The sequence below is a fragment of the Nematolebias whitei genome, chromosome 3 (assembly GCF_014905685.2).
Source record: "Nematolebias whitei isolate Nwh7 chromosome 3, NemWhi1, whole genome shotgun sequence".
Taxonomy (NCBI): domain Eukaryota; kingdom Metazoa; phylum Chordata; class Actinopteri; order Cyprinodontiformes; family Rivulidae; genus Nematolebias; species Nematolebias whitei.
The window spans coordinates 59,301,451-59,313,993 of record NC_056500.1 but is presented as its reverse complement, the minus strand read 5'-3'; the positions used below and the strand labels follow the sequence as shown (position 1 = coordinate 59,313,993).

Genomic DNA, 12,543 nt, shown 5'->3' with positions numbered 1-12,543 from the left:
ATACTTTTGCTGCCAACTATAAAATTTAAATCTAGTTAAAGAATTTATTATAATAATGTCTTGTATTACAACTACATATATTAAACACATAACAAATAGATTTATGTGAATAAATTGTGTGTATTTATGTTGCTTTTCTTGAATGAATAAACACCTAAAATGATACTTCATGTTCTGAAACATCATAAGAAAATTTTGGTTTACAAACACCATCACATAATTCTAAATTTCTCCTTGCCAGTTCAGTTTACAAAATGTTATGTTCCTACTATCAGAGGTCAATGGTTTGTTCTCATGTGAGAGAAATTGCATTGAGGTGAACAGCCTCCACATTAGTCCTGTGACGGTAAAATTGCAAATACTTGGAAAAACTGAATACTGCCAATAGTTCACAATCCCATCCTACAGTTTGTTTTAATTCAATGTATCTATTTAAGAAACTCTCACTTGAAGACATTGTTTAAAATCAAAAACCTCTATTTTCTGATTGCATGTTTGTTGTCACAAATAGGATTCTGGGAATCAACCTGTTTAAGTTAACTGAACCCAAACGACCGCTAAAACCACAGAGAAATGAAAGAAAGAAGGTGACAACTCAGAATCTGTCTGATGGAGACATCAAGCTGCTCATTAATGTCATCCGGGCTCATGACATCCCAATCCGCAAACCTCAGAGCAAGTGAGTTCCTCCAGTTATATTCAGCACAGCTAAAAACGAACCTAAAGCCTCACTGGCCCTGAACAACCCTCAGAGGTTGGATTCGGTCAAAAGCTTTTTGGTAACTGACAACGATCTAAATAGTTTTAATTGGTTTTCATTTCAGTAAACCACCAGGACAGTTTTCTCAGAGCGCCACCCAGGGCAGTGATTGGTGCCTCAGTCAGGTACAGTACACCAGCACTCTAATCTGCAACAGACCGTTGTGTGGTTTGTTTGATCTCGTTTAAGTGTGTGTCTTTGTATCTAACACAGGTACAAGTCAGGCCATTTGTAGAAGTTTCCTTTCAGCGCACAGTGCTTCAAACAACCACAGCTGATGGACCGAACCCAAGCTGGAATGAGGAGCTGCAACTGCCATTCAGGTGAATAACTGAAAACTCCTTGTTTTGTCTTTTATTTTTTGATGGGAAATATGTAGACTTAAGCCCTATTTGCATGGGATTAGTTTTACCTAGGGACCACATATTATTTGTAATAATTACAGAGATTGTCTGTGTTGTTAATCCTGTGCGAATCGGCCATGTCAGTCATTTGTAAAGTAAAAATTCCCCCGCAAATTACCTACTATATTTTGCTGAACTCTGAGGTCCTGTGATAATACTAATCCAATGTGAATAAGCATCTCTGTGATTTGGACAGAAATGGGCAGGATCCGATAGGTAATTGGGGGGGGTTGTTTTCTAAGCAAAATCATTTTCTAAAATCATCATGTCTGCTGGATTCCTTAGATAGAGAACTTTACTAATTGGCTTTTATGTATGTGAATGTTTCTGTAAAGTGCCCTGAGACAACTTTGTTGTGATTTGGCGCTATATAAATAAACTGAATTTAATTTAATTTAATTTTTAAAAATATAGAACAATCTATTTTAAATGAACGCGCTACTGCTCACGTCGGTTTTTATTCTGCTACTTCCTTCACTGCAAATGACAACAGGTGCAGAGACTCGCGCATGATCAGCTGACCCATCCATTCATCCATCCATCCATTATATTTACCCGCTTCTTCCTTTTCGGGTAGTGGGGGTCGCTGGTGCCCATGTCCAGCCATCACTGTACGAGAGGTGGGGTACACCCTGGACAAGTCGCAAGTCCATGTTTACCAGTGGGTCAGTGGCCGTGCGCGGCCGGTGACAGCTGTCATCTGAGCTTAACATGGCTTTTCTTACCTCTTAAACTGGCCGGTCAGACCTGTCTCCTCCTCAACAAGTAGATTAACACAATTTTATATTGTGCATTCTTTAGTGCTGATTCATAAAACCACATTAAAGCCTGAGACCAGCCCGGCCCGCACATTAAGCACATTATATGGACCGGCCCGGTCCGAATCCAGGTCGGGCTCTGGGTTGACAGCTCTAAAATACGCAGCGCATTAACATCATTTCCGGAAGATGTCCATAAATTTCAGCTAAATCTCAGGCTTTGGTTATCCCGTGCGAATGCGCCACATAAAAAGCAGACGTTGGGGAATAATTTATTTATTACATGTGGTCCCTAGATAAAACTAATCCCATGCAAATAGGGCTGTAGAATATCTTTTCATTATTTACTATCCACCTGAGAGAGTTTTCATTATAAAAGAAATGAGAGTATTGTTTTATTAACCTTATTTAGAGAACTTGGAGAGGTGGAGGTATGCACTAAGAAGAGGAATGAAAGTCAGCCGTAGTAAGTGTAGATGAACAGATGCTGCAAAATATTCATCAATTAAAACGGATTCCTCATTTTTCTGGACTGAATAAAACGTGCATTGAATTTAATGAAATGCAAACGTGAGACGTCATTTATCTTTGACCCATCAAAATGAATGCGGTCATTTATTTACAGAATCAAAGTTTAACATCAAACATTTACATTAATTTGGCAAAATATGAAAATAACAACATAATCAATCAATCAGGAAAACCATACGGCCATGATTTTCCGTTGCTTCACCACAGACATTTATGAAAACTGTACAGTTATGATCAATTATCCACACGGCGGTGGATGAGCACTTTACACAGACATTTCTAAATTATCTGGAAGGATTTCTACTTGAGAGAAGAATTTAAAGATGGAAAGATGGAGTTTAAAGGGAGTAAAAGATGGATGAGGGAGAATGTGGTGTCAGCTTCAGAAACGGCACCCTCCATTCGAACCCAGCTCTCCTCGGTACGCTTTGGTAGGAAACTTGACTCATTACCTTTCTGAAGATTAATCAGCAGATATGGAGGTCCAGTTAACGCTACCTGTCCAGCGTCTCCATAGGATGGCTGTGACTCGTCCGAAGTAGTGACGAGATTCCGTCTGACACAAGCTCACCTCAGCAAGTGGAAAGTGTTATAATCCCATGACACTCGGAAGAGCTCTGTGGTCATGTCAGGGTCTTCCCGGCTCCCACAGCAACTGCACAGCACTAGGACATATCAGAACTCCGAGAACCAGGAAGTACCGACATTTTAAAGAGCTCTATTTCCGGTATATTTGAGCGTCCTGATTGGATAATATCAACCAGACAGGGGTGTGTTTTGTGACGTAAGAGGTTACTATAAGTCAGAAAACAGCAAGAATTGTTATGGAACAGATTAAACTGTTCTCAGAGACAGAGAGAGTTTTGTTTTGGCGAGTTTTAGAAACAGGTGCCAACTCCGTTGGCGTCTGAGAGGATGTAAACAAGACAGTTGTTCCAACACATGTCTGCTTCGACTCCTGACCTTGGAAAACGCACACTTGCTCATTCAAAGACAGAAATCAGAAAATGCATAAAAATCTGTAACAGACCTTAACATGAATTCTAACTCTGCATAAGCATTAAAATCATTACACTGTTTCACAGTTAATAAAATTGATTAGTTCACTGCAACATCTAAAATGGTTTGAACTAAGACACTTTGATTATCAACATTTGTAAAATAGTAATGATAATAAAAAGAGAGTGTTCTTTCACTTGATTTTCAAGAAAGAGAGTCTCAGGATGGGTGAACCTGTATTTCTGGATTCAAATCAATGAAATGACAGTTCCTGTCCCACAAGGTTCTTAAGGTCAAGAGTTTTGACCTTAGGCTTAGTTTTGACATCGGGTTAAGTTCACTACATAAGACAGTACATGTGTGTGAATGAGAGGGAGGCCAGTGGAACAGTGAGGCTACAAGGAGCAGTGGTCACAAAGGTGCAGGACTTCAAGTACTTGGGGTCCACTCTCCAGGAAAATGGGGAGTGTGGTAAAGAGGTGAAGAGAATCCAGGCAGGATTTAGTGGATGGAGAAAAGTTTCAGGAGTGATTTGTGACAAAAGGGTGTCAGCAAATGTCAAAGAAAAAGTTTACAAGACAGTGGTGAGACCAGCTTTATTGTACAGGTCCTTCTCAAAAAATTAGCATTAATTAAAGGTCATTATTAAGTCATTAAGGTCATTATTTTCCATAATGTAATGATAAAAATGAAACTTTCATATATATCAGATTCATTGCACACCAACTGAAATATTTCAGGTCTTTAATTGTTTTAATACTGATGATTATGGCATACAACTCATGAAAACCCAAAATGCCTGTCCCAAAAAATTAGCATATCATGAAAAGGTTCTCTAAACAAGCTATTAACTTAACCATCTGAATCAACGACGTAACTCTAAACACCTGCAAAAGATTCCTGAGGCTTTTAAAAACTCCCAGCCTTATTCATTACTCAAAACCGCAATCATGGGTAAGACTGCCGACTTGACTGCTGTCCAGAAGGCCATCATTGACACCCTCAAGCAAGAGGGTAAGACACAGAAAGAAATTGCTGAACGAATAGGCTGTTCCCAGAGTGCTGTATCAAGGCACCTCAGTGGGAAGTCTGTGGGAAGGGAAAAGTGTGGCAGAAAACGCTGCACAACGAGAAGAGGTGACCGGACCCTGAGGAGGATTGTGGAGAAGGGCTGATTCCAGACCTTGGGGGAACTGCGGAAGCAGTGGACTGAGTCTGGAGTAGAAACATCCAGAGCCACCGTGCACAGGCGTGTGCAGGAAATGGGCTACAGGTGCCACTTTCCCCAGGTCAAGCCACTTTTGAACCAGAAACAGCGGCAGAAGCGCCTGACCTGGGCTACAGAGAAGCAGCACTGGACTGTTGCTCAGTGGTCCAAAGTACTTTTTTCGGATGAAAGCAAATTTTGCATGTTATTCGGAAATCAAGGTGCCAGAGTCTGGAAGAAGACTGGGGAGAAGGAAATGCCAAAATGCCAGAAGTCCAGTGTGAAGCACCCACAATCAGTGATGGTCTGGGGTGCCATGTCAGTTGCTGGTGTTGGTTGATGGGTTTGGGGTGTTCAAATGACCCGAGCACAGAATTTCAGAAGCACTTCACCTTAGTATTAAACAAACAAGTGTCATACCTGTCTCTGTTTCCCTCAGAATTATATCAAATGTGAACTTGTATGATTATCCTTAGCACTTGTGAGATTATATATAACATGAAGTAATTAGTGTATGATTATCCTTAGCAATTGTGAGATTATATATATATATAACATAGTAAACACTTTAGAATTAATGCAGGCCTGTAAATATAGTTCAAACCCTTGAATTCAGACACGCACACACCTTGTAGAAAATGCATCATTTCACATCATCAGAGAAATGTCAAGGCTTGTCAAAAGATATAAAAAGATATCAAATCCAACACACCCTCTTTTGGTCTCCCCATATTTATGGGAGACCACACCACGTATGATTTGATTTTACAGATATTTTGATTCTGCCCACTCCAGGTGGCTCTGATCATCTGCGGAGGTTTCACCTGAGTGCTGCATCAGGGTCATGACATTAGCGGTTTTAGTCTCAACCTGAATCATTTTACGAACGATCATTCTAGCACAAGGGATAATACCAATCATCAAAACACAAAAAATAATAAGAATTGCAGTCGGGGGGCCAAGATCTTTAGCACAATCTGACTCCCAAGAGCCGCTCGTGAACCAAGAGAAACTTCCAGGATCCTGGAGAAGGATCCTCACTCTTAGCCTTCTGCAGCGCATTAAGTTGGTTCAAGGAGTTGGTCACCCTGGCCTGGGGGTCGTGTCCGGTCTCATCCTGCAGGTGGCGGTAGACACAAATAGGAAATTGTTCCTCTGGGGTCCATTCTACAAATTGACTCAGCACCACTACCTGAGATGGTTGCATCAGGGAGTACCTGCGAGTTTTACAATGATGTGGATCTTTAACATAACCTCTTGAACTGTATTGCAGAAAGCAGAAAGACAACTTGCGTTCGATGGGTTTAACACGTAAGGTCAGATGTGAGGCTGAAACTGGGATTTTGGTACACACATAACATTCAGCGTTGTGACAGCCTCTGGCCAGGAACTGAGCATAACGGTACCAGCTGTTCATTTGAAAACTATGAGACAGATTCAACGTCAGACGATCCACCTCATTCACTTGAGACCAGGCCATGAGTTTAGGGTCGCTGCATTTGACCCTTAGTTGTTGATGCTGGCAGCGGGAGTGACCTGGAATTACACAGTAATATTCACACAGAAAAATTATGGAAGTGAGTAACACTGACACCACACCCAATATTATTGTAATCCTCCAGGGGTTCTGGAACAGACCCATGGTTAAAACACTTCAAAACCTGTAAAAATACCAAATGAGTAAACCTTAGAAGTTAATAAAAATATTACCAAACTACTGGAAGATTAAATTCGAAATGAGAGAACGATTAAACCACTAGTTCTAAAACAACTAATAAAACACTCAAAAATAGTCCAAATTGACCCCTAAAAATTGAGAAATACCAAAAGATTTACCTCTCTTTAAAATACCTCAAAGAATTTTAGAATGATTATGATGTTCAATTGAATGGAGTAAAATTTTGAATATTTAGAGTTCTCAATTGAATCCACCGACCCTTTTAAAAGCTCTGGTTGTTTCCTCAGAATGACTGAAAGAAAAGATAAACACTCATATTAAACACTCCTAGCTAGCAGGTCTTCTGTGCTTGAGCTTGCGGTGGGAGGCCTTGTTCGTCCACAAGGGTCCTTTTGGTGCTCAGCGGGATTCGGCCCGCGGAGATGTCTTCATGTAAAGTCCTCAGAAACTTTATCAGTCTGAGCAGACGTTCTAAATGACATGTGTGCAGTGTGTCAAACCTATATCAGTGTGTCGCGCCTTCGTTTCTTCACGGTCAGGGCTGGGAATCTTCTTTCCTTCCCCGTTCCACCTGTCTGACCGACTTAGGCAGAGCGGCGACTCCTTCTCCAAATTTTGCTGCTGCCTTTTTCAACAAGGGGCAAAGAATGAACTCCCACGAAGTTCAGATCACCTCCTCCAGTTGCCGTGGGGATCTTTACTCTTGCAATTCCAGCAGGTCTGCTTCGACTTCTTTCAGCGAGCGGTGGGGTTCTTCAGCAGGTGCACATTGGCTGAGATGAAACCACGTGGAGCCTTTTCCTTTCAGACGTACTGCGTGTGAGATACGGTCTTTGATCTCGTACGGCCCCATCCACCTTGGTTCCGTCCACTTACGTTTCACCACTCTCAGCAGGACCCAGTTTGAAATGAGACTCGCCGGCTCCTCCTCCTGAGGAGTACTGGAATCTGGAATCTGTTGAGCAAAGCTGGACAACAAAGCTCTGAGTGTGTTGTAATACATCTTGTATGACACGTTCATTACCTGTTTCGAGGGCCACTCGAGATTTTGCTGAGGCCCAGGGAAAAACCTTCCTGTTGTTAATTCATAAGGGGTGAAACCTGTACCCCTATTAATCAATGCTCTAATGGCCATGAGCGCTATGGGCAATGAATCAAGCCAATTGGAATGAGTCTGTGCACAGATCTTTGATATTTTTTGTTTGAGGTTTTTGTTTAATCTTTCAACCTTCCCCTGAGATTGAGGGTGGTAAACTGTCCCAAAAGCATGCTTCAATCCCAATGCTTTTTCAACCTTCTGAAGATCTGAGTTTTTTTTTTTTTTTTAAATGTGTTCCATTATCCGACCTTATTTTAGTTGGAAACCCATGTCTCGGTATATAATGGTTTATTTTTACTTACTTTAAACCCGGAGGCATGTAGCAGTCGCAACACGGCTTCGGTGGCTTGTAACGAATCTTGTGCAGTATGACTTGCGATTAACAAATCATCAACATACTGGACAAGCACCGTGTCCTGTGGCAGTTCTATATCGCTTAGAGCTTGTTTTAACACTTGATTGAAAATCCCCGGTGAGACCGCAAACCCTTGTGGCAGTCTCGTATATCGCAACTTTTCTCCACGATATACAGTATGAATGAAAATATGTATCTACATTTTTCTGCGAGGGGAAGGCAGAAGAAGGCGTTCGCGAGGTCCAGGCAGCTGAACCATTCATGTTCTGGGGGCAGGTTACTTAAAGCCACATAGGGATTCGGTACTGGCACGGTGGGCGTGACCAGTAGTTTATTTATGGCTCTCAAATCATGTGCCATACGAAATTTGCCTGTACCTGGCTTTTGTACAGGCAAAATTGGTGTGTTCCAATCAGAGTATGAGGGTTCCAAGACCCCACTTTTTTTTAACCCCTCTATAGTTTCAGAAATTCCCTCTTCAGCGACGGGTTTGTGTGGATATTTTTTTAGCCAAATGGGATATGTGTTTTGGACCTGAAATGATACGGGAGTACAGTTTGTCAGTCCCACGTCCGTGGGTCCTGCAGACCATAACGATTCAGGCATTCTATCCATCAGCTGACACGCGAGCGGGTGGTCAGTCTGTTCACGTCCATGCTCCATGGGGAGGACATCGTGCTGTAATAAAGCTACATCATTTGCTTCAGAATCCACTGAATAACACTTACAGCTAGGTGAGAACCAGACATGTGGTACAGCTGTTTTTACCCAGTCTCTGGCTTCTGAAGCCATTTTTACCATTGGACCCAAATCTTTAGCCTGATATTTTAAATTTCAGCCCAGTGATATGTGAGACACTGCTTCTGTGCTCATCATATACCAAGCTTCTTGGTCTAGAGTTGTTTACAATAGCTGCCACCCCTTGTTTTCCCGCATAAATGTTACCTGTTTTAATTTACCAGATTTTCCCTTGTAGTTGCTCTGGAAAGTGATCCTGAAAAACCTCGTCACCTTTTCTGTCATAACAGAGGGTTACATGTAAGGGGTCTGAGAGCGGCGTGTATGGCTCAAAAGTCCGGAACCACGGCTCCCACGCCAGGTACGCAGAGAAAACACCCATTCCCCCAGGGATCTCAGGTTCAATCAGCCCCCAATAGATGTCAGCATACTCGTCTTGGACAGGTTGGATCACACATTGAGAGTGGGAAATGGTGACCTGGCCACAGTTCAAGGTGGTTCCATCCAGGAGCCGGACAATCAGTCCATCAGGTGCACAAAGAATGGACGCTCCAAGCTTTATGAGAAGATCTCTCCCAAGGAGATTCGCTGGTGCATTTTTCGCAATCACAAAAGGATGGGCCAGTGTTTGTGTTCCCACTTTAGTGGTAAGGGGAACTGTTACAGACAGTCTCTGTTTTACCCCAGAAAATCCAACAACTCCACTGACTGCTGTGACATCTGGCAGCCAGGTGGTGTGTGGTTGATTGTTGAAAATGTTGCTCCAGTGTCGACTAGAAATGGCAATGTGTCAGTTCTCACTTCGACATCTAGCATTGGGTCTGCCCCTCCCCAAGCATATAGGATTTTCTTTGGGTCATCTCATTGCTCTTGCGAGCCCCTCCCTCCTTGCATCTGAGGGGGCACTTCTGCCTGCTGCTGGTATTGTGTTTGGCCTCTCATAGGTTGCTGGTACGGCTGTTGTTCCCACATTGGCTGGTGGGGAGGTGGGCCTGGGTACATGCAATCTCTCGCCCAGTGCCCCTGCTGACCACAGAGGAAACAAGCATCCCCCTGCCATCCCCAGCGCGAGACGTCACGTCCCCAACCCCTCCGCGCCGCACCGCCACCCCTTCTCCCTCGTCCAGCTCCCCTGGCTGGATGTCCCCCTCTGGCCCGCGGACCAGATGTTTCAGACCACTGTTGCACAGCAACTACCCCTTGTGTAGAGGTTTCGACACCCTCCTGAACCGCCATTTGTTTTTTCTCTTTCACTTTTTTCTCCTCATTTATTTTATGTCTGGCGTCATTCAATTTAAGCTTAACCAACTGATTTTTCATGTCTTGTAACTCATTTACTTCCTTCTCTCTCTGTTTTTTAGCATATTTAAGACGATGTACCACATGTCTCTCCCACCTCTCAGCATCAGCTGCAAGCAAGTCAGCGTTTTTTCGAGGTCATCTACAACATCACTAGGCTAACCATCAAGTACAGCCTTCCTAAAATACGGTTACCAAGCATCCTTACTTTGTTCTATAAACTCACGAGGCTCCATGTTCTTGTCCCAGTCAGTTCTCCTTCAAAATTCAGTTTTCTGCATTTGTTCTGATGTAGTCGCTACTCGAGTCTTCGCTGATTTTTTCCTCCCAACACCTTGAGTGCTCGTTCCTACCTCTGCTGCTCGTGTTGTCTCTATTCCAGTCGCTCCTGAGTCTGAGGCTCCTCTCAGAGGTTGTTGGTTCTGTCCAGAATGTCTCGGTCATTGGTCCTGTTCAGCCAGCTGCTGGCTGATGTCTCTCGTTCGTTCTGCTTCCATCCTTCGGCTCATCCCTCCTTCATCGCCTGCCTCCTCTTCCACTTCTTTCAAGCTCTCATTCCCTATGTGTACGGTCCCTGATGTCACGTGCATTACTGGGTACACTCCAGCAGGGGGCACTGTTGGACTTGTCTGAGAAGTCACATAGGGTGGAGGTTGTTTCCCTGTGTGCTCCTCCTGATTCAACCCCTGCACACTCTGGCAAATGAGTGCCAGTTCTTCATAAGCTTTTTTGACTCTTGCATAAGCTCGGTTGATTACCGCTACTACCCAATTTGATTGTTTTTTTCACGGTTTTATATATCACATTACTCTGCTCGAGGGGCTCCATCTCTCATTCAGCATATACCACTCTTATACGGCCCTCAAACTTTATTTTGTAATCCTTTCACTCCACGAGCTGTTGACCGCGCGTTGATCGGAGCACACACAAGCCTCAACCCAAAAACAGTGTCAGCTTGTTGTTGTACCGATCAAAACACTTGATCAAAAACCTCCACCCGAGGTGTCTTTTGCTCGCTTATTCACACACAGAGATGAGCCTCACTCGTCTCACCCACACACAGACAGATGAGTCTGCGCGTCTCCCCTCTGTTTCCTTGTTTTTCAAACAAAACTATATATTTTCTTCACTCCTTTTTATGCATTTTGATTAATTTTTTTTTCATCGCCTCGTGTGCAGAATTTTAAATTATGAGTTATTTTTTCATCGCCTCGTGTGCGGAGTTTTTTAAATTACGAGTTATTTTTTCATCGCCTCGTGTGCGGATTTTTTAATTTTGAGTTTTTTATTTTTATAGCGTGGTTTCTCCTTTTATTAATTTATTCACGTATTTTCCACGGTCCCCGACTCACGTTTTAATCCTAGTTTTATTTGCCAATTCCGTCCGTTTAAGTTGTCCCTCAATTCCCCAGCCCGACGTCAGCTGAGCTCACGTGACCCAGTCTACGTTTAACTACCGGCCCGTCGACCAATAGGAGGCGCGCTACTGCAGAGATACTACTAGGATTTTTCTTCTTCGCTTATTTCTGTTTTTGGCCTTCTTAGTCTTTTTATCTCTTATCTCTTATCTTCACTTTTCTCTTTGACCTTAGTCTTAGTGCTCTCTCTTTGTTATTTGTACTCTATTATTCTATTATTCTGCACACTTTAAGCTCCGTGCTCAATGCCTCTAGTTATTATATTAACATTAGCTGCTATTCCTCCTTTATTTCAGGAGACAGAACACACCATGCCCATCCAGAGGCTTCAATTTGGTTTACGGACGAATAGCGGAGTTTTTGGGCCTTTCGGCCAACTTAGGTAACCCGCTTACCTCTTATTTATGTGAGACGCCTCCCCTCTGGATGCGAACGGCCGCTCCGCTCATGGGTCAAATCTCACCGCTCCTCGTGTGTCATCACGTCGGGGTCACCATCTGATGGGTTTGGGGTGTTCAAATGACCCGAGCACAGAATTTCAGGAGCACTTCACCTTAGTATTAAAGATTTAATTGAGACAAAGTTAAAGTATGCAGATATTACATGTAATCAGAATGCAGTCTGAGGAACAAAGTCAGAGCGAACCTTGCCTGGTCAATCAGTCTCGTGTTTGTTCAACCAAACTGTGTATGAGCGAGATTTATAGGTTTCTCATGTCCCGCCCTTTCGGGTTCGGACAGACTTGTGATTGGGTGTCAAAACCTCTTGATGGTCTGAGTGACACCATGTTCAGCCACTCAGGAGCAGATCTCATCTCCAGGGTTACTCCGAAAGTCCCGGACAGCCTCGCTCATTCTTCTACTGATAAGGGTTAATTTACAAGCTTTGTTTTGGAACGCAGGAGCACTTACTCTCAGCTGCTTTACTCAGAGAACAAAGAAGGATCGTTTCCTGCTGCACAAACAAGTGTCATACCTGTCTCTGTTTCCCTCAGAATTATATCAAATGTGAACTTGTAAGATTATCCTTAGCACTTGTGAGATTATATATAACATGAAGTAATTAGTGTATGATTATCCTTAGCAATTGTGAGATTATATATATAAAACATAGTAAACACTTTAGAATTAATGCAGGCCTGTAAATATAGTTCAAACCCTTGAATTCAGACACGCACACACCTTGTAGAAAATGCATCATTTCACATCATCAGAGAAATGTCGAGGCTTGTCAAAAGATATAAAAAGATATAAAAAGATATAAAAGATATCAAATCCAACATGGTCCACTGTGTTTT

General features: G+C 42.8%; 1 protein-coding gene across 1 annotated transcript in view; it reads left to right on the top strand.

Annotated features, from left to right (window-relative positions):
- Positions 1–12,543, top strand: part of cc2d2a (coiled-coil and C2 domain containing 2A) — a 238,481-nt gene that overhangs the window by 167,124 nt on the left and 58,814 nt on the right. The window contains exons 25-27 of the mRNA XM_037698350.1: positions 512–679; positions 825–885; positions 974–1,083. Coding sequence (XP_037554278.1) covers positions 512–679; positions 825–885; positions 974–1,083 — 339 coding nt within the window. The remainder of the gene's footprint in view (positions 1–511; positions 680–824; positions 886–973; positions 1,084–12,543) is intronic.